The sequence below is a fragment of the Larimichthys crocea genome, chromosome I, assembly GCF_000972845.2.
Source record: "Larimichthys crocea isolate SSNF chromosome I, L_crocea_2.0, whole genome shotgun sequence".
Lineage (NCBI taxonomy): Eukaryota > Metazoa > Chordata > Actinopteri > Sciaenidae > Larimichthys > Larimichthys crocea.
The window spans coordinates 7,889,290-7,907,298 of NC_040011.1; the positions used below are offsets into that span (position 1 = coordinate 7,889,290).

Consider the following 18,009-nt stretch of genomic DNA (forward strand, 5'->3'; position numbering starts at 1 on the left):
GAGCAGAAAGCGAGTGACCTAATGATATAATAGGAATTGCTAAGATTAGCTGCATCTGCTAATTTTGAGTTGATAATAGGAATTGCTAAGATTAGCTGCATCTGCTAATTTTGAGTTGTTTTCATTCATTTTATTATATTTTATTAATTCTTTTCTTTTTTGTAAGGATTGCATTACATTTCTGAACGGCCTGAATCCATTATGTGCGTTTATGTTTCATTGTAGGCCTTTTTTCAAGCAGATATATATATTCAGCACTTGTTATCTTTACAAAACAAAAGAAAAGCCAGTTTTTACATACATATATGTGCATATGCATACACACACACACACACACATTACAAATAAACTATATACAATGGAACCAAGGGAGCTTACATTTCTATTATTCACATCAAAGAAAGGAAAGTAGTACTAACTCTCAGTCTGGAGTCATACAAAGTCTGCTCGCTTTGGGGTTATCTGTTTAATCCAAATTAATTGAAACATGTATTGTGTTTAGCATGTGTATTAAATCTAAAAATTAATGCCACATTTGTCATTTTTTAAATCTTTATTTAAACAATCAACAGTCTGCAGCAGCTGCATCAAACTGTTGCAGTCCTTGCAAACACACGTACACACATACAGTACATTTATATCATGTACCTCAGGGTCAGGTGGTCAAATAATTTGTGTGTGGAAACAAATCTTCATACCACACAGTCTTACAGAGAGAAACAAGAGTTCTCTGCTTGGAAATACAGTATCATGAGATGAGAGTTTGCAGCAAGCCCCACAAATGTGATGTTATGTATTAGTTAAAATAAGGGTATAAATTATCTGAAAATAATATTTAATTATTATTAATGTACAAAACCGTTCAGAGCAAGAGTTCATAAACCTGGTCAAGTGTTTTTTTAGGGGAGGTATGGTTAGGGGCCGGGTATCAGTGATGATGATGATGATGAATGGCTGATGTATTTCTACAGTGACTAGTAGATGAATCCAAGTTTTGTCTTGAGGTTTTCCTCTGACTTCCCAGTGAGGAGATGAATCGTGTTTTCCCCCTGTAGATTATCTTAAAAGTTTGTTTTAATCTGGATTTAATTAAAGAAAATACTGAGAGAATTTCATGTCTCTGACGTTCTTTCCTCAGATCCAAAGCAACTTAATCCAAAAGCTTGGAGTGCTCTATCCTCGTGATGGTCCAGTCTGGAGGCACTCCTTTGGTAAACTCCCTTTGGAATCTGCCGGAAAGCCAAAAATAAAGATCAGTATTTTTTATTTTTATATATTTTAATATGTACGAGTCATTACACTCCTGATGAAAAATATATACTTACTCATAATTTGCAGTTAGCAGTCTCTTAGTTTCTGCTTCTCCCTCTCCACCGATGGCCACCTGGAAGAAACGGGTTCCCTCCATGTCGCTGTCAGGAAGACGTGCGCTTGTCAGGTACCAGAAACGCATTAGGATACTGACAAACTTCCTACCTGAAAAAATTATACAGACACTGTTTAACTGATTAATCACATACTCAAGTGTGGAGAGCAAGCAATATAACCATGATCTGTCAGCATGGCAGAGACTAAGAAACTGAAGAGGATGCTGAGTGAGGAAGCTACACTCTAAAAACTGAAATCACAAAATGTTACATAATGTTGATTTAATACCTTCCAGCTCTACCTTTATTGTTGCACTCAGCCTTGATTCCAGATGTAAATCTTTAAACAGCCCGGCATTGTAATTAAGCACACATTAATCTACATTTGGTGTATTTACAGCGGCAGGAACATGTCAACCAGTCCTGCCGTGTGATTCATTGATGCATCTTAATGTTTCTTTTGGAGGCCAATGGAGCTCTATGGCACAGAGGAATAAAATACACACACAATACTTGATAGAGGATCGATTCGTTGCTGATTTTCATGGGATTTGGGGGCCAAACGTTAAGAATGAACAGACTGTTATAACCAGCATTAACCTTTTAAACATATCAGGAGGTAAACACTTCTGACCGTTATCATCGTAGTAGATTCCCACGTCTCCTGGTATTGTGTACATGATCTCATCAGACTCTGCAGAGAGAGCTTTCTTGTGGCTCGATGGCATCAAGCTGCACTTTTCCTCAAGCTTTGCAATCAACTGCAAGAAGAAAATGAAAATCAGCAGAGAGATTACACCTGTTATACAAGAAGGACAGTCATGTTTCTCACAAGCCCTCAGAACTAAAATATTTCACGCTGATGGGGTCCTGGATCCACTGGCCTGGTCTACTTTAATTTCATATATTACTTGTTGGTATTAGTCCAAATGTGTCTGTTTGACTTCTAACTGGCACCAAAAACGAAAACATCGCCTATCCCTCTCGTTGCAGACTTCCACTGTAGCTGATAGTGGAATTAGGGATCAGCTTGAGACACACAAATGAATGTATCTGTACAGAATGGATAATACAAGTTTGGACTTGCTGGGCTCCCGTACTCACGTCTTTAGCCACAAGTCCTTCCAAAGCTTCAAACTGACACTGTGACAACAGCCTGGAAACATGGGAGAAGGCCTGCAAGAGATAATAAAACATGTTTAACAAACAGTGCCGGAAGTACATTTATTCAAGTACTGTACTAAAGTACAATGTTGAGGTACTTGTACTTTACTTTAGTCTTTTCTTTTCCTATTTCACAAGATTTTTACATAAAAAAAAACAAAGAATTTATAAAAATATGATGTTTTGTTAGAAAATTAAACTATCCAACTGTTTAAATGATGAGTGAAATAATAATGATTAGTTAAATGGCAAAAAATGATTTGATAATCATGATTTTAGGCCAATTTCAAAATTTTCGTTTGTATCCAAAGTTTTAGAGAAAGTGGTTTTAACCCAACTTTTATGTGTCAACACAAAATCTTTGAGTAATTCCAGTCACGTTTTAGAGCTCTACACAGCATGAAAAGTAACTAATGATCTCTCTTTAGCAGCTGGCAAGTTACCACAGGTAACTGCACATCTTCTACAGCACACATTACCTGTGGTGTACCACAAGGTTCAATTTTAGGACCTTTTATTTTATAAGTCGGCCATATCATTGAACGTCATAACATCTGTTTTTATTGCTATGCAGACGACACACAGACACAGCTCTCCTTGAGACATGGTGACCCAAGAAGCTGCTGTTTTAGACTGTCTTTGTGATGTCAAGTGGCTGGAACAAATTTTAACAAATTAACTCTTTACTTTATTTAGTTTGTCCATTCTGAGATTAGAAACATGGCGGTTCACGATGGTGCACTCTGTGACAGAGGACCCAGTGACATCTGTAGATATAAAAGCCTCATTCTAACAAAAATGAATGAATGAAATCATATTTATGTGTATTATATTCAATTTCTGCCATGTTGTGTAAATAGAGCCCTATAAGTCTGACACACTGGACCTGTAAGTACATTTTCTGATCATATTTATATACTTTAACTGAAGGGGCTTTATCAGTGCAGGAGTTTTACTTGTAGCAGAGTATTTGTACTGTGTGTACTGGTATTTATACTGTGTGTACTGGTATTTATACTGTATGCACTGGTATTTGTACTGTGTGTACTGGTATTTGTAATGTGTGTACTGGTATCCGTACTGTGTGTACTGGTATTTGTACTGGGTGTACTGGTATTTGTACTGGGTGTAGGACTAATGGTATTTATACTGTGTGTACTGGTATTTGTACTATGTTTACAGGTATTTGTACTGTGTGTACTGGTATTTGTACTGTGTGTAGGCCTAATGGTATTTGTACTGTGTGTACTGGTATTTGTACTGTGTGTACTGGTATTTGTACTGGTTGTAGGCCTAATAGCATGTGTACTGTGTGTACTGGTATTTGTACTGGTTGTAGGCCTAATAGTATGTGTACTGTGTGTACTGGTATTTTTAAGTAGATAATAAATCTCCTCATGTTGTCATCACCAGCTGTGTCCAGGTGTTCACTGACCTGCTTCGCTCCCTCCGTGAACTCCTCGATGTTGAACTCTTTATCAAAATAAGACCTGATCAGAAAATAATAAATCCTCGTGCGGAACCACATGAACGGGTTCGGGATGCCGACCACCACCACCTTCTGGTTCTGGTTCAGCCCGCCCCGGTCGGAGCTGTAGGGGCGGACTGGTGCCGTCGCGGCGGCGGCGGGTGATGATGAAGGTAGCCGCTGTTTCCCGGAGCGGCTCAGGATGATGCTTTCATTCACAAACAGACGAAGAGCTGACGGCACCCTGCAACAACCTCTCAACATGGGCAGCGACATCTTTGTTCACTCGGAAGTCTTCGTGTCGGTGCACTTGTATGTTCCGATGATGCGCAATGTATTACATTAAAAAATACAGATAATAATCCCATAGACTACTGAGAATATTATGCCATTTTTAGTCTTTAGCCACACACACATTATTTTGTAATTTATATGTCATATTAGTTTTTGCTTTATGTATTTTAATTCCGTTTTGTAGTTGTTTCTATGGGGAGCACTAACAATGCGGCACCCGGAAGTGTCCTTGTGTTTACTTTCTGCAGCAGGTGAGGTTGAGCGTGGTCAAATGGAGCTGCAGGAAAAAACACCTGTGCACGTGTTCACAGGTGTAGACAAGGACGTGTTTCTGCGAGACATTTATCCACAGGTAAATGACACCTTGTCTCCATGGCAACAGGAAAATGTGTCTTTGCTATCAGACAGACTGCTGCCTCTGTCTGAGCAGCTTTGTTTACTTATATTCATGCTGCTGACTGTGTGAGATTTTAGGGGAGACACTTCCCCAGCTGACTGCTTACATTCAGACAATTATTATTTTGCATTACAAGTTTCTGATGAATGCAAATGATGCATTTTATAATGTAAAATGTGTTCATGTGCATACATTTCCAGGACACTGGACAGAGACAGGTTCATTTTGTGGACATATTACAGTCAAAGGTCTTTACAGGGGGAAATGATCTCTTTTTGTCACTCAGTAGATCAGAAAACATTGTCAAAAAATGTTATTTCTGTCATATTTTTTAAGAATAAAATGTTGTAAATTATGTTATATGTTTAAACTCAGGCTGAATTATCACCATCCATACATTATCTGTAACCTCTTATCCTCATCAGTCACAGTGGGGCTGCAGCTTATCCCAGCTGACTCTGGGTGAGGACAAGTCGCCAGTTTATCGCAGGGCACATAGAGACAAACAACCATCCGCATTCATTCCTACGGGCAATTTAGAGTCACTAATTAACCTGTTGTTAAGTGCATGTCTGTGGGAGGAAGCCGGAGTACTGGACAGATGCAGACACAGTGAGAACAAACAAGCTCCACACAAAGGCCCAAGCTGATATATAAACCCAACAAACCTCTGTAAGAACCTTATAGATACACTACAGGTGAACAAGTTTTAAACAAATGCTGTCAAGTTTACTGACATGCTGAATCCATACCAGTACCAGTTTGTTCAGTGTTTTTTTTTTTTTTTACTGCATGCTAAAGTTGGGGTCTGTTGGTTAGAAAAATCCAACCAACAGATGTTGAGATTGTTGTGACTTTGAGACGTCAAAGACCTCCTACAGTTCCCATAATGCACCACAGTAGTGCCAATCTTTAGACTGTTCCAGCCTGATAAATGCAAACACCTTTTAAACTCCATGACCTCTAAGCCTCTAAGCCCTAGCTGACATTACATTAAGTAAACTTCATGATGTCCATTTAAAGTGATGTATAATGTTATATATGATATTGGATCGTGGGTTCATTTATTTGCCATCAGGCTGTTTGTGCAGATTGAGATCGGATTAAAGTCTCACCAGATAAATTCTTCTTCTTTTTTTAGCGCAGACCAGCTGTGCTGAGAGGCGTCTCTCTTGGACCCTGCCTGGAAAAATGGACGGTTGAATATCTTGTACAGAAAGGGGGAGACAAGGAAGTGAAGATCCACGTGTCTACTGTGCCACAGATGGACTTCCTTCATAAAAACTTTGTGTACAAGTGAGCTCTCTCTCTCACACAAACAGACACACAAATCAGTTCTCTGTCTCTGCAGATTACTCAGCGACGCCTCTTTGTTCACAGGACCCTGACGTTCAATGAATTTGTGAAAAGGGCGTCTGAAAAAAAACACACTGACTTCTTCCTTTGTGAGGTAACCATCATAAAATCATAACATGTGCATCTTTTTTGTACAGTATGCTATGTCGTATGATGACACAAAGTCCTTGGTCTTATTTTAGGATGAGAGCTATTATCTTCGATCACTTGGAGAGGACGTACGAAAGGTATTAAGATGAAGACGTTTTTGTCCCCTTTAGATTCTGCTGCTACTGAAAAAAGCCAAAAGTGTCTTCAGTCTGACTCTGCAGAAACTTCTAACCAGGACTATAAATGTCTCTCTCGCAGGAACCTGCTGATCTGAACAAACAGTTCCCAGACTTGGCCAAGGATTTTCACATCCCAGAGTTCTTTGCACCTGATCAGTTTTTCTCCAGTGTCTTCCGCATCAGCTCCTGCGGTCTGCAGCTGTGGACGCACTACGACGTGAGCGCTCTGCTTTTAGTTTCTCTGCTCATGTATTCAGGGGCTGTTGTTGTCCTTATCAGCACAGGTGCAAGTCCTGAATGAGTATCCAATAGATAAATGATTTAGAGTTTCATGTAGTTGAATTTATAAACCGTCTCCCTCTTTATCCAGGTGATGGATAACCTGCTGGCTCAGGTGACGGGAAAGAAGAGGGTGGTTCTCTACAGCCCACAGGATGCATTACACCTTTACCTGTCAGGCAAGTGGCTACAGAAGGATGCCAGCAGCTGCTTGTTTGAATGCTCAGAATACTGGATCAGCACTTTCATGTTAAATTCGAAATATTGATGCCACTTATTGGATGAATATGTCAGGGTTCGTACAAAGTCTTGAAAGTTTGGAAAATGCTTATTTTGATATTTTCAAGGTTTGGTTATATAATGCTTTATTTAAACATACATACATCACTCATGTTAACTAAAACTCTTATATTTAAATATTTTGTCTCCTGGCAGACGCCGAGCAGAGCTAGATTGATTGACGTGAGAGAGCAGACTTGAGAAGTTGTGTTTTTTCTGTTCGGCACTGCGTCTGGTGTCAAATAAACAAAGTAACAATTCATTGAATACTGTAGGAACAAAGAAATGCATAAACTTTATTTCTTGCACTTGCATTTATCTTATTTAAGATGATGATAAAGACTACAACAGTCTGGAATATTTTGGTTTAGGTCAAAAGTTATATGAACCTTGATATGTGTTTAATCGCTTGGTATAATCCTCATTTTAATTTTAAATTCAACCCACCAGGTGATAAATCAGAGGTCCTGGACATTGATTCCCCGGACCTGAAGCGGTTTCCAGACTTTGTGAAGGCAAAGAGGTACGAGTGTGTCCTGGAGCCTGGAGATCTACTTTTTATACCCGGTAAGACAAAGATGTTCACATTAACCACATCTTCCTGCTATCCCACCTCAATATATTCCATCATACTATCGTGTAATTTCTTCTAACATAACTCTCAAAGCAAACTCAGGAAACTGTAGCACACAAATCCAGATGAAATCATAATATTGATGAAACATGTAACTGTTACTATATGCTACTACACTAAAGAACGCCAGCAATTCAAATCATATATGAAAATAATTCAGTGTCTCTGCTTTATTCAGCCTTGTGGTTCCACAACACCCTGGCACTGCAGTTTGGTGTGGGTGTTAATGTGTTCTGGCGCCATCTACCTGCTGACAGCTACGACAAAAAGGACCCGTACGGGAATAAAGACCCCGTGGCTGCAACTCGAGCCCTTCAGGCACTCGAGAGAGCGCTACACACTCTGGATGAACTCCCAGCAGACTATCGGGACTTTTACGGGCGCCGTATGATCCAACGCATCCAAAAGCGGACATACTGTGACAGTCTGACAAACTCAACTACACAGGAGGGCTCTGACAGTACGTTACCCAGCGGTCAATTCACCAAACCTGGATGAGTGTCCAGAGAAATAACCAATAAAACACGTGTTACACACGTTATGCTGTTGAATGTGATTATAAGAGTGCGTGGAAGTTTAGATTAACTGAAACAAATCAAAACATGGGAGAGGGATTGACCTGGAGGTCTGGGAAAATGGTCAAAATACCTTAATATCATATTTCTGAGGAAGTTCACAGGATCGTTTTATCTGAAACATTGCATAAAGGTTTTCTGGTGCATTTGCAAAACTCAAACAGTTGGTATTTAAAGTTCCTGAGTTTCTTTAATAGGCTTATGAAAAAGACATTAGTACATTTTGAATATTTATGTTACCATTACTCATCTAAATAAATCTGAAAATGTACTCAGCGTGGTGCAGACCAAAGTGCATCAAAATTAAACATGCTGCATAAACTGTTTTCCATGCTTTATCACCCAGATGTGTTTGCCTGTCTGACCTTCATAATGGTTGTTTGCATGTTGGCTTACTGGAAAGGCTCTGCTGTAATAAATGCAACAGAATCATAATTAGTATTATTATAAATGCCTGTGTTGACCTGAGTTGTGAAAAAAGATCTATTTTTCAAACCATCAAATATGAAATACTGGACTTAATAAACACTTACTATCCAGAATAACTATTTTGACAAGATATTATCTTCAATATCGTAGATCTTTTTCTTGTATAATCTCATGATTACGGCAGCATATTTCTGCCCACAAGACAAAAAGATTTGTTCACTTTTGTCAGGTTTGTTTTAATGACGTCTTTCCATGTTATAACATTGACATTATGAGTTACCAAATTATTTCATTTTACAATAAACCTTTCTTGTCAAGTCTAGTTGCCCGAGATTTAAAGAGAACCTAGACGACTGAGAACCTTTATAGACAAAGCACCATCTGAATGTGCAGACATTTAATGAAAGGTAATAAAATCTTGTTGTAACTTACCATAAATAATGAATTTGGTTTCTAGTAAGAATGTTATAACATGGAAAGCCTCATTAAAAAATGTTTGCTGTTACAATAACAGACTGAGCTGATTGTGCGGGACTACATAAAGAAATGTGAATAAGTACGCCTAGTATGTTGGGAAATCATGAAAAAAAAAAAAAAGTCTTGTGGCGACAGAACTAAATGCACATGTGCAGATACCAAATATGGCTTGAACTTTTATTGCACAAAGATTACAGTTCTTTCCTTACAAATGTTTTAAAGCTTTGTAAACAGTGAAGCAGCATCTCCCCAGTGTGTTCAGTATCTCCTGCTAACACTTCTTTGAGTCCCTGTTGTCACATTTCTTCAGTAAGTCTCAGCGATTAAAGTTGTGTGCACAAGAGCCAACCAGTGACTGACTATAAGAAGCAGAAAGCAGCTCGGAGATGTGACTGGACCTTAAGTAGGAGGGCAGCTACACACTGTGGGACAAACTGTTCATCGTTAGAGAACCTAAAGGAACTGAAAGCTGGTGACTTTTTTATTTTTTTTTGGACTGTGATGGTTATATCGTGATGTGGGAGCTGTGTACAAACTGAGCAATCCTTCTGTCAGCAAACAGTTCTGGTTCTGTTTCACCACGAGAGACAAACACACCCAAACATTTACATTTCCAAAAATAGTTTTGACTTTGGATGCAGATTCAGAAAACGGTCAGATAAAGACAATACATTTAATTTTGCTCTTTCATTCACAACACACACAAAAAGCACTCATATCTGCTCAGCAAAGAGTCTTGGGACACTGGTGCTGTTCACTCCACCGTGATCTGTCTCTTAAAATTTCTCCGTCCTCCGTGCGAGCAAGGCAAGTGAATATCTTGAATCTTGATGAGAGAGGCAGCAGAAAGAGAGAGCAGTGCAACATTTTGTCTCTCGGTACTCTGGACAACAGGTTAAGTCTTCAGTAGGACCCCTCCGTGTGGCCCATTCCCTCCTCTTTTAGCAGAGCAGTGCAGAGGTTCAACCAAAGTCATGAGGTACACAAACAGCCGCTCACCCACTTCATGTACTTTCTGGGTGTGTGCACAACGCTACGAAGAATTCTCATCATACAGAAAATACACAAAGAAATGGCACATTGCTTGTTAGGGTTCTCCATTCTGTGGATACGATAACTAAGCTTGATTTTTTTGTTCTTTTTCTTAAGGTTGCTAGCAGGCAGACAGAAGAGAAACCCAAAATGCAGGATGACTCTTTTCTGAGTGATGAGCCAGTTTGGATAGGTGGAGTTGATGAGTGTGTGCGTGTGTGTGTGTGTGTGCGTATGGGATATATGCTATATTTCTATGGAGTCTGTGCCATGCCACGACTAGACTTCATCTTCTCCAGTCTTTTAGAAAGGTGGCTGTTGTTTGACTCGAGTTCATCGACCTTGTCCAGCGCTGAACGCAACTACCAAAAAGTGGAGAGAGAACATACTGCGATTAAAACAGAGCCGGTTAAATGAGCTAGCATGTCTTCTTCTTATTTCTTTTTTTTTTTGCAGCGTAAGAAAACAACTCTACCTCTCTCTGTAGTTTCCGTTTCTCTGCCTTCATCTCGTCCTCCACTTTCTCTGCGTTCTCTGCTGCAGACTTGTAGCGTGTCACCTGACCTTCAAGTCTGGTCACCTGGAAACCAAAAATGTAATAAATATAAAAATTTGTGAGAATGCTGTCATGTTTATAGGTACTCTAAAAATGTATTTTTCTTCTCAGCTTACATTTTGTTCCAAAGCGGTGACTTCTTGCTCCGTCTTCACGAGTTTGAACTTCAAGTCGCTTATCTGTCTGTTTGAATCTCCTTGAAAGATTCAGCAAAAGCAAATATTCTTGAGTTGTAGGAGACGATAAAGTCGCAAACTGCAGCTACTTTTCTGTTTTCATGCATATACATACTTACTCTGCAGTTCTATTATGTTTGGATCATTGCCATTTTCTATAATTTCACCACCTGGGCTTGAAGCGTTCTCCGTGCCATTCTTCTGTGTCTTCTGTTCCAGCTGGGCCTTTAGTTTCTTTACCTGTCGATGGAGCCAGAACACAGCATTACTCACTGATGTTACACCACCACCTCATCTATTTTTGTACCTCACAGAAATTCTATAATATAATGTAATATGTCATTTCTTTTTATCTGGTGCAGGAATCATCGCTGCACTTGTTCTGGGATTATAAGGCTTGCTTCAAAGATGTGTAAATGTGGACTAGTGGTTGATGTTTGTGTTGCTTCTATAAACAAGATCCAGGATCAGTGAGCAGGATAAATATTTCACAAATATATACTTTCAAAGCAAACATTAATCAAACTAGGGGAAACTTGTTGGGTGCTATTTTTAGTGGATTACAGATTTGGTGCTCTAGTGAATATTTGTTGCAGCAGGGTAGTGTTTGAGTCAAACTAAACTACAGTGTTCATGGTAATGAAGGAACATGCCACCTAGAGCAACATTGTAGCTCACTTATGTGTTTTTAATAGTTTCTGGACAACAATGGAGCTCTGTGGCACAGAGGAAGACGATATAGAAGGCGGCAGGAGTAAGTCCTAAAACCAGGAAATGAGTTAGCATTTTCAATTTCCAGTCCCCTTGTCTCAGAGTCAATAGGTGTTTGGTTAAATGACTGAAATAATATCGTGTTTTGTTCGACAACATAAAAGTAAATGTCACTTTTAGAAGCCTTTACATGTCTTTAAAAAGGCAGTTGCTAACAAGTTGCCAAACGAGACAACAGAAGTTGTCTGTACAACCTTGTTGTATCTATACAGGTGCTCTTACAAATTATTTTAACTCAAACTTTCTTGTAGATTTTTATTAGACAATTTACTTACAAATTAGAAGTTTTGTGGTGGTGAAGTCATGTGACCATGCTGTAGTTAATTTATTAGCCTTACTTTAGCTTTTTACTTCTGGCGATCACAGTTATGCTTCAGAACTTATAAGAGTGGTGTTCATTTGTGAAGATTATCTCTTTGAACAAAAACTTTTCACCACATAGCTTATTTTCTGTCAAAGATCCAAAATCCAATGGAAATATCTAAGGAACCAGGGCTAACTTCTGGGTCGGCCTACAAAAATGTCTGATTTGCCAGGATTCAATTCATTTTTGCTTTTGGCCTTTTCATTGAGATTTATTGATACAGAAGGAAGCAGCATTCAGACTAAACATGTAGTCACATTTTGTTCAGTAATGGGATAAATACATGTATACATATTGAAGAAAATAGCCTGTCTGTTAGAAGTGCTGTATGTGAACTCTCCTTTGACTTTCAATTTTTTCAGTGCAGTTTAATCAAAAGAAAATATCACCACTATCACCGTCTCAAATAATTGATGAGTCGCCCACCTGCTCTATCATTTTTTCACGCTCATCCACCAGTTTCCGCAGGCGGATCTCTAAAAGATAAAGCACACGTTTGAGAAGACAACAATAACGTCTCATTTGACAACTGAGTCACGTATCGTCAAATTAAACTAGAACGTCATGCAACGGCAACAACAATCGTAACGGCAATGGTCCATCTTTAAAAGGAAAAAATAAGTATGAACATACCAGGGGTGAGAGGTGTCAAGGAGATGGTGGGAGGGAGGGGCTGGGTCAGGGTGGGAGGTTGATGCATGCAACAGCAGGCATCCATGGGATAGTGATGGAGCGGAGTGTGAGGGGGGGGGAGGTTAGCATGCACAAACTGTGGAGAAGAGGGTCAGTGCAAGAGCACACAGCTGATAGGACTACATTCACACACTGGGATAAGACATGAACATCTCCGTATAAATGTGCTGTCTGAAGACACTTTTAGAGCAACATTTCAAATTGGTAACAGCAGGATATTTATTTGCATTTCGGTGTGGACAGACATTTCATCCTTTCCATGAAGTGCAACAAAATGCAAACATACATTTATCGTATTTTGGGTGCTTTGAATCCAGACTCCTCTTTGATGGAAATGTCTTTTGTTAAGTCAAACAATAGTTTTAATAATCTCTGAAGGGTATCAGGGACACATTGTTCATTTTAACCGTTAACATTACAGCTGGTTCATGTAAATCTTAATGAGAATTAACAATCAACATTTGTGTTTTTTATTTTAGGCCAATGAAATGAAACTGCAGTAAGAGAGGATATTGTGTGATGCTGTAGCTGAGCAATAGTATCGATGACACATACAAGCAGTGTGGTAAATGTGCATCAATAACAAAATATTGTTACCTGATATAACTAGTACAGTATCGTCCAAAAGTAAAATCCACTGTTACCATACAGTTTACATTCTCTCCAAGTAATTTTGGCACATACGGTCTTAGTGAAAACTCATGTTTGGTCCTTGAACCTTGGATGGATAAATCTTAAGAATATACAAACATACACCAAATTCATTTGGGAAAGAAACAAAGTGCTGTGAGGTTCTGCACATATTTATTTTACCACTCTGTAAACAGCTAAGCAAAGAGACGAGTAAAAGGCAGATCAAATGATACATATCTGAAAATATACACTATCTATAAGCTAAGACATCTTACACTCCTCTTTGCCCTTGGCTTTGCCTTTCTTGCTGTTTTTCTTCACGTCTTTCTTTGTCTGGTCTGCACTCTTAGGTAAAACCAAATCGTCACCCTGTAACTCATGCTTAATGGCATCTAATCCCTCTTCCACAGGTAAAGACATTGCCTGGTTGATGTTCTCTGCAACATCCCCCAATTCTCCAACAATCACACCCTTTCCTTCCTCTATAACGTGCCCGGGCTTATGTGCTACAACTATTTCTTGAACAGGCATTTCTTTTTGCTGTTCACACACATTTTCAGACGTGGCTCCCTGATGAGGCATAGTACCGGTCTCTTTAACTAGTGTATCATCTGCACACTTCTCATCATTGTTTTTAACCGTCTCATCTTGATTATTCTCATTTGACTCCATATTACTTTGGCACAGCCCTGAACTACCATCATCTGACATGACTTCAACTCCCTCCTCGACTTCTTCCTGTTTATCATTTGTCACTACAGCCCCCTCAATATCCATGTCATCAAAATCGAAAGACTGTCCTTCCTCATCATCATCACCGTCCTCTTCATCACCATCCTGCAGTGTGGGTTGAAATGAATCTTTATCCTCAGATTTGTCTTTGCTGGGTTCAAGCAGCTCAAGAAGCGTCTCACTTTGATGATCATTTTGACTGTTATGTTCTGGATCTTCTGTTACAGCTGATTCTTCAGCACTGTGGTCCTGCTCAACAAAGGACCCAACTTCAGCAGCTTCTTTTGGAGAGTCTAGCGTGTTTAACATGTCATGGATTTTGCTCTCTTCTGTTTCAGAAGACACTTCTGCAATCTGATCCTTACACTGTAAAGTCTCACTCTGAACATCATCCAATTGCTCAACCTGTGCTACGGTTTCCAACAGACTCTTTTCAGTGTCTTGCTCGACTAAACCTTCAGGTTCCCTCAAGTCTCTGCTCAGCTCCTCTTCTTCAGTTCTGTCTGGTTTTAGCTCTGAATTATCCTTATCAGGACTGGGAGAAATCATACTAGTCGAAAAGGTTTCTTGTTTAGTCTCTGCTCCTGGCTCCTCGTCATTTTTGACTATCTCAGTAGCCTCCTCAGGATCTCTATCAGAAACCTTAATGGGACTGTCGTCACTTCCCAGGTTCATAGCTGCAGATTGTGAAGGCGGCTCTAAGCCAGGAAAGCTCTCGTGACCACCAGTGACATCATCAGGAGAAGATGAAGATCCCAATGTGTTATTCTTACTCTCAGATTCATCTGTAGCAATTTCATCATTGCTCGGATCAGGTGATTCACCTTCAGTGTTTTCCTTACCGTTTGTTTCATTGGTGTTTCCCAGGCCATTAGTTGTGCATTCAGAATGTATTTTATTAATTGACCCGACTTCATCCTCTGCACTAGAAACAAGTTCTGACTCAGTATGGATGACACTGCCATTAGTTAAAATATCTGTTCCACTTTTAGAGTTATCTACACTGGAAGTACACACTTCATCAAGACCATCAGTGTTCTCGGCACCTCTTGAGTTGTCAATAAGATCAGGAGTACTGAGATTAGCCTCTGGAACAGGATTTGTTCTAGATCCCTCTTCTTCTGTTTCAGTTTCCAAACTTTGTTCCTCGCCTTGTTCGTCCTCTTTGAGATCAGTTATGGATTCCTTGAGAGTTTCAATGTCAGAAAGGGTTTCAGTGGGTGCCACTGCCTCTAGCACTTCTACGGTTTCAGTTTCCAAACTTTGGTCCTTGTCTTGCTCATCCTCTTCGAGGGTTTCAACATGAAAAAAGGTTTCAGTGGGTACTGTCACTGTTTCAGTTTCCAAACTTTGTTCCTCGCCTTGCTCATCCTTTTTGGGATCTGATTCCTTGAGAGATTCAGTGTGAGAAAAGGTTTCAGTTGCTGCTGCTGTCTCTACTGCTTCTTCTGTTTCAGTTTCCAAACTTTGTTCTTTGTTCTGTTTATCCATGACATGATCCACTCTTATTTCTGGGGGAGTTACGTGAGCAATGGTTTCAATAGTCACAACTGTCACAGCTTCTACTTCTTCTACAACGTCCAAAGTTTGTTCCTTTTTGTGCTCATCTGTATCATGATCAATTTTTGATTCTTTGAGAGTTTCATTGTCAGAAAAGGTTTCAGTGGGTTTCACTGCTTCTACTCCATGTACCTCCTCAGTCTCTTGCCTGTCCTGCTCATTTTTAACTTGATCTCCACTTAATTCTTTGAGGGTTTCCTTGAGAGAACTATCAGGTTCTGTTAATGGCCCATTACCTCTTGTAGCTGATTCAATGTCCTTTTCTGTTTTGCCCTTTTCTTTATCTGCTTCATATTTCTGTTGGTTCTTATCCTCATGTGTTCCTCCTTTCTTCTTACCTCTCTTCTTCTTTCTCTTCCTTTTCCCTGAAGCAGTAGCACCTTGAGACACAGATTTACGAGATATTTCCTCTGCCTCGTCGTTCTCTGCCTCGTCGGCATTCTCTGGCTCTTGTTGAAATTCAGTGCTCGATACAGCTGGGACAGCCTCATCAGGTGAACTTTCTCTCACAACTTCCTGTGAGACTTTTTGCTGAGGACAAGATTCTGTAGTACTCAAATTACTTTCTTCAACATGTTCCTGTGTCTTTTCTTGCTCTTTTAAAATGTTATTTGACTCTCTAATGTTATCACTGTCTGTGTCAACACTACTGTTTTTGGTTTCTGTCTCCCCTGAATCTGGGTTACTCGTCTCTCCTAAATCTACTGCCTCAGGTATTTCTGTCTCTAGAACATTTTCCTCAGAACTTGTTACAATCACTTGAAGCTCAGAGCTACAAACAATTATCTCTTTGGTTTCTGTGATCAAACAGTCATTAATCTCAACATTTAAGTCCTTGCTGAGGCCACTTTCTCCAACAATGTCTTCTTCTGTGGCTACAAATGTCTGCTGTTCTTCTTTTGGCTGTTCATCACTAGGTGTTTCCAGTGTGGACACATCAGCAACATTATCGAGCGTATCAGAGCTCAAGTGATTCTCTTTGGCTTCCTCAGACATTTCTTGATGCTGTTCTGGATCCACCTCTTCCTCTCCGCTACTTCTCAACTGAGTTTCCTCTGTGTTGCCTGAGAGATCATGAAGAGCAGACGGTGATAGAGGGCCAAAAATGTTGACTTAAGACATGAATTTCAAAATTTGTCTTCATAAGGAAGTGCATCAGCAGAAGACAAAGGAAAGGCAGAACACCTGATTGATTCAGTGGCCAGAAAGGGAAGCACAGTGCCAAGATGACCAAGAGAAGCACGAGAAGAGCAAGATGAAGGAAGACGAGAGGAGCATCAAAATGAAGTTCTTGATTCCCAGAACATCGACGTGACAAGAGAAAAAGCCTGCAGCTCAAAGGTGTTTCAGTATAAACACATTAATCCAGATAAATGTTCCTTACACAACATTTGCTTCTATAAATAAATCAAATGGTTTTACACCATCAGCCATGTAGAGACCAGTTAGCAATTATGCACCAACACCACCGGTATTAACACAGTCAGTTAGTTGTGATTCAGAACTAATATTTAGTAGCTAATATAATAGGAAAAGGTAAAAAAAAAAAAAAAAAAAAAAAAAAAAAAAAAAACATAATAAAAGCCAAAACATTAATAATGAAGACAAAGTGAGGTGTGTGCCAAGTTTGTAAGTGGAATATTACGGGAAAGCAAGATGTTGCTTCAAGGATAAGGCTGGCGTTTCTCTATTTTGATATCTTTTAAATATTTTGATGTCATTTTGATATATCCTGTTGTCACCAAATTCCATGAAAAGACCAAAACTAACAATGAAACAGTGTGTCTCTTGTTACTTTCCAACTTTCCGATCCCGTCTGCAGCAATCAGCCACAAGCCCACTGGTTCCTACTAAGATGTAAACTGGTCACGAATACAAAATACATTTTTTGACATTCTAAAATCCTATTTCCAAGTTCAAGAATGAACTTTCAGTCTCAAGAAAAAGCCAGATTATCACCAGACTTATCCTTTTAGGTCAGTGAAAATCAGAGTTAAAGTAACACTTGATAATCCAGGAGCACAAAACAGCGACCTGAATACTTCACTCCAAAATTAGACATTAAACATTTGACAAAAATCAGATGTCATTGCATATATGTAATTTAATATCTCTTCATTTTTTAAATTTCTCTTCATTTTCAGATTTTTTATCTTTTTTTTGTTCAATCACTATTTTGAAGCATTTTGGAATGAAAGTCTTCAGACACTTTGATGCCAAACAATGCAATTAGTAAGTTTCTATTCCACAACGTGTTTTACCGAGCATGCTGTTCCCCTCCGTTGGGGAGGTCTGTGAATCCGGAGTTGGTTGGGAAGCAGGGTCTGCACTCGGGGACCCGTCAACTTCTGCTTCACCAATGTCTCCATTGACATTAAGATCAGGTCCCAAAACTATTCCATGTTTCTGGCCAAAATAAAAAAAAGACCAACATTAGCTTCACAGATTACATACTTTGAAAATAGTTTTTTCAGAAATTACAGTTTTAGACAAAAGAGTTCACT

At 39.3% G+C, this 18,009-nt stretch overlaps 3 protein-coding genes across 16 annotated transcripts in view; 1 reads left to right on the plus strand and 2 right to left on the minus strand.

Moving 5' to 3' along the window:
• Positions 1 to 541: 541 nt before the first annotated feature.
• Positions 542 to 4,333, minus strand: maip1 (matrix AAA peptidase interacting protein 1). Its single transcript, XM_010744453.3, has 5 exons — positions 3,967 to 4,333; positions 2,472 to 2,543; positions 2,002 to 2,128; positions 1,326 to 1,476; positions 542 to 1,229 (listed from the first exon to the last, which is right to left on the minus strand). The coding sequence occupies exons 1-5, from the start codon at positions 4,273 to 4,275 to the stop codon at positions 1,151 to 1,153; spliced, it is 738 nt and encodes a 245-aa protein (XP_010742755.3). The 5' UTR covers positions 4,276 to 4,333; the 3' UTR covers positions 542 to 1,150.
• A 144-nt stretch (positions 4,334 to 4,477) lies between these two features.
• On the plus strand, positions 4,478 to 9,117 carry tyw5 (tRNA-yW synthesizing protein 5). The gene is made up of 8 exons (XM_019267752.2): positions 4,478 to 4,645; positions 5,832 to 5,986; positions 6,071 to 6,140; positions 6,229 to 6,273; positions 6,395 to 6,532; positions 6,686 to 6,773; positions 7,324 to 7,440; positions 7,686 to 9,117. Exons 1-8 carry the CDS (start codon positions 4,502 to 4,504, stop codon positions 8,003 to 8,005), a joined length of 1,077 nt encoding a protein of 358 aa, XP_019123297.2. The 5' UTR covers positions 4,478 to 4,501; the 3' UTR covers positions 8,006 to 9,117.
• A 34-nt stretch (positions 9,118 to 9,151) lies between these two features.
• Positions 9,152 to 18,009, minus strand: part of lrrfip1a (leucine rich repeat (in FLII) interacting protein 1a) — a 45,083-nt gene continuing 36,225 nt past the window's right edge. For 12 of the 14 annotated variants that reach the window (XM_019276529.2, XM_019276528.2, XM_019276524.2 and 9 more), the window contains 2 exons: positions 17,767 to 17,911; positions 12,775 to 16,569 (listed from right to left, as the gene is read on the minus strand). In XM_019276529.2, coding sequence (XP_019132074.2) covers positions 13,475 to 16,569; positions 17,767 to 17,911 — 3,240 coding nt within the window. In that variant the 3' untranslated portion in view covers positions 12,775 to 13,474. Of the gene's footprint in view, positions 10,383 to 10,495; positions 10,601 to 10,692; positions 10,773 to 10,871; positions 10,993 to 12,313; positions 12,364 to 12,774; positions 16,570 to 17,766; positions 17,912 to 18,009 lie in introns of those variants that run through there. The other 2 variants (XM_019276531.2, XM_019276530.2) reach the window with 2 other exon arrangements.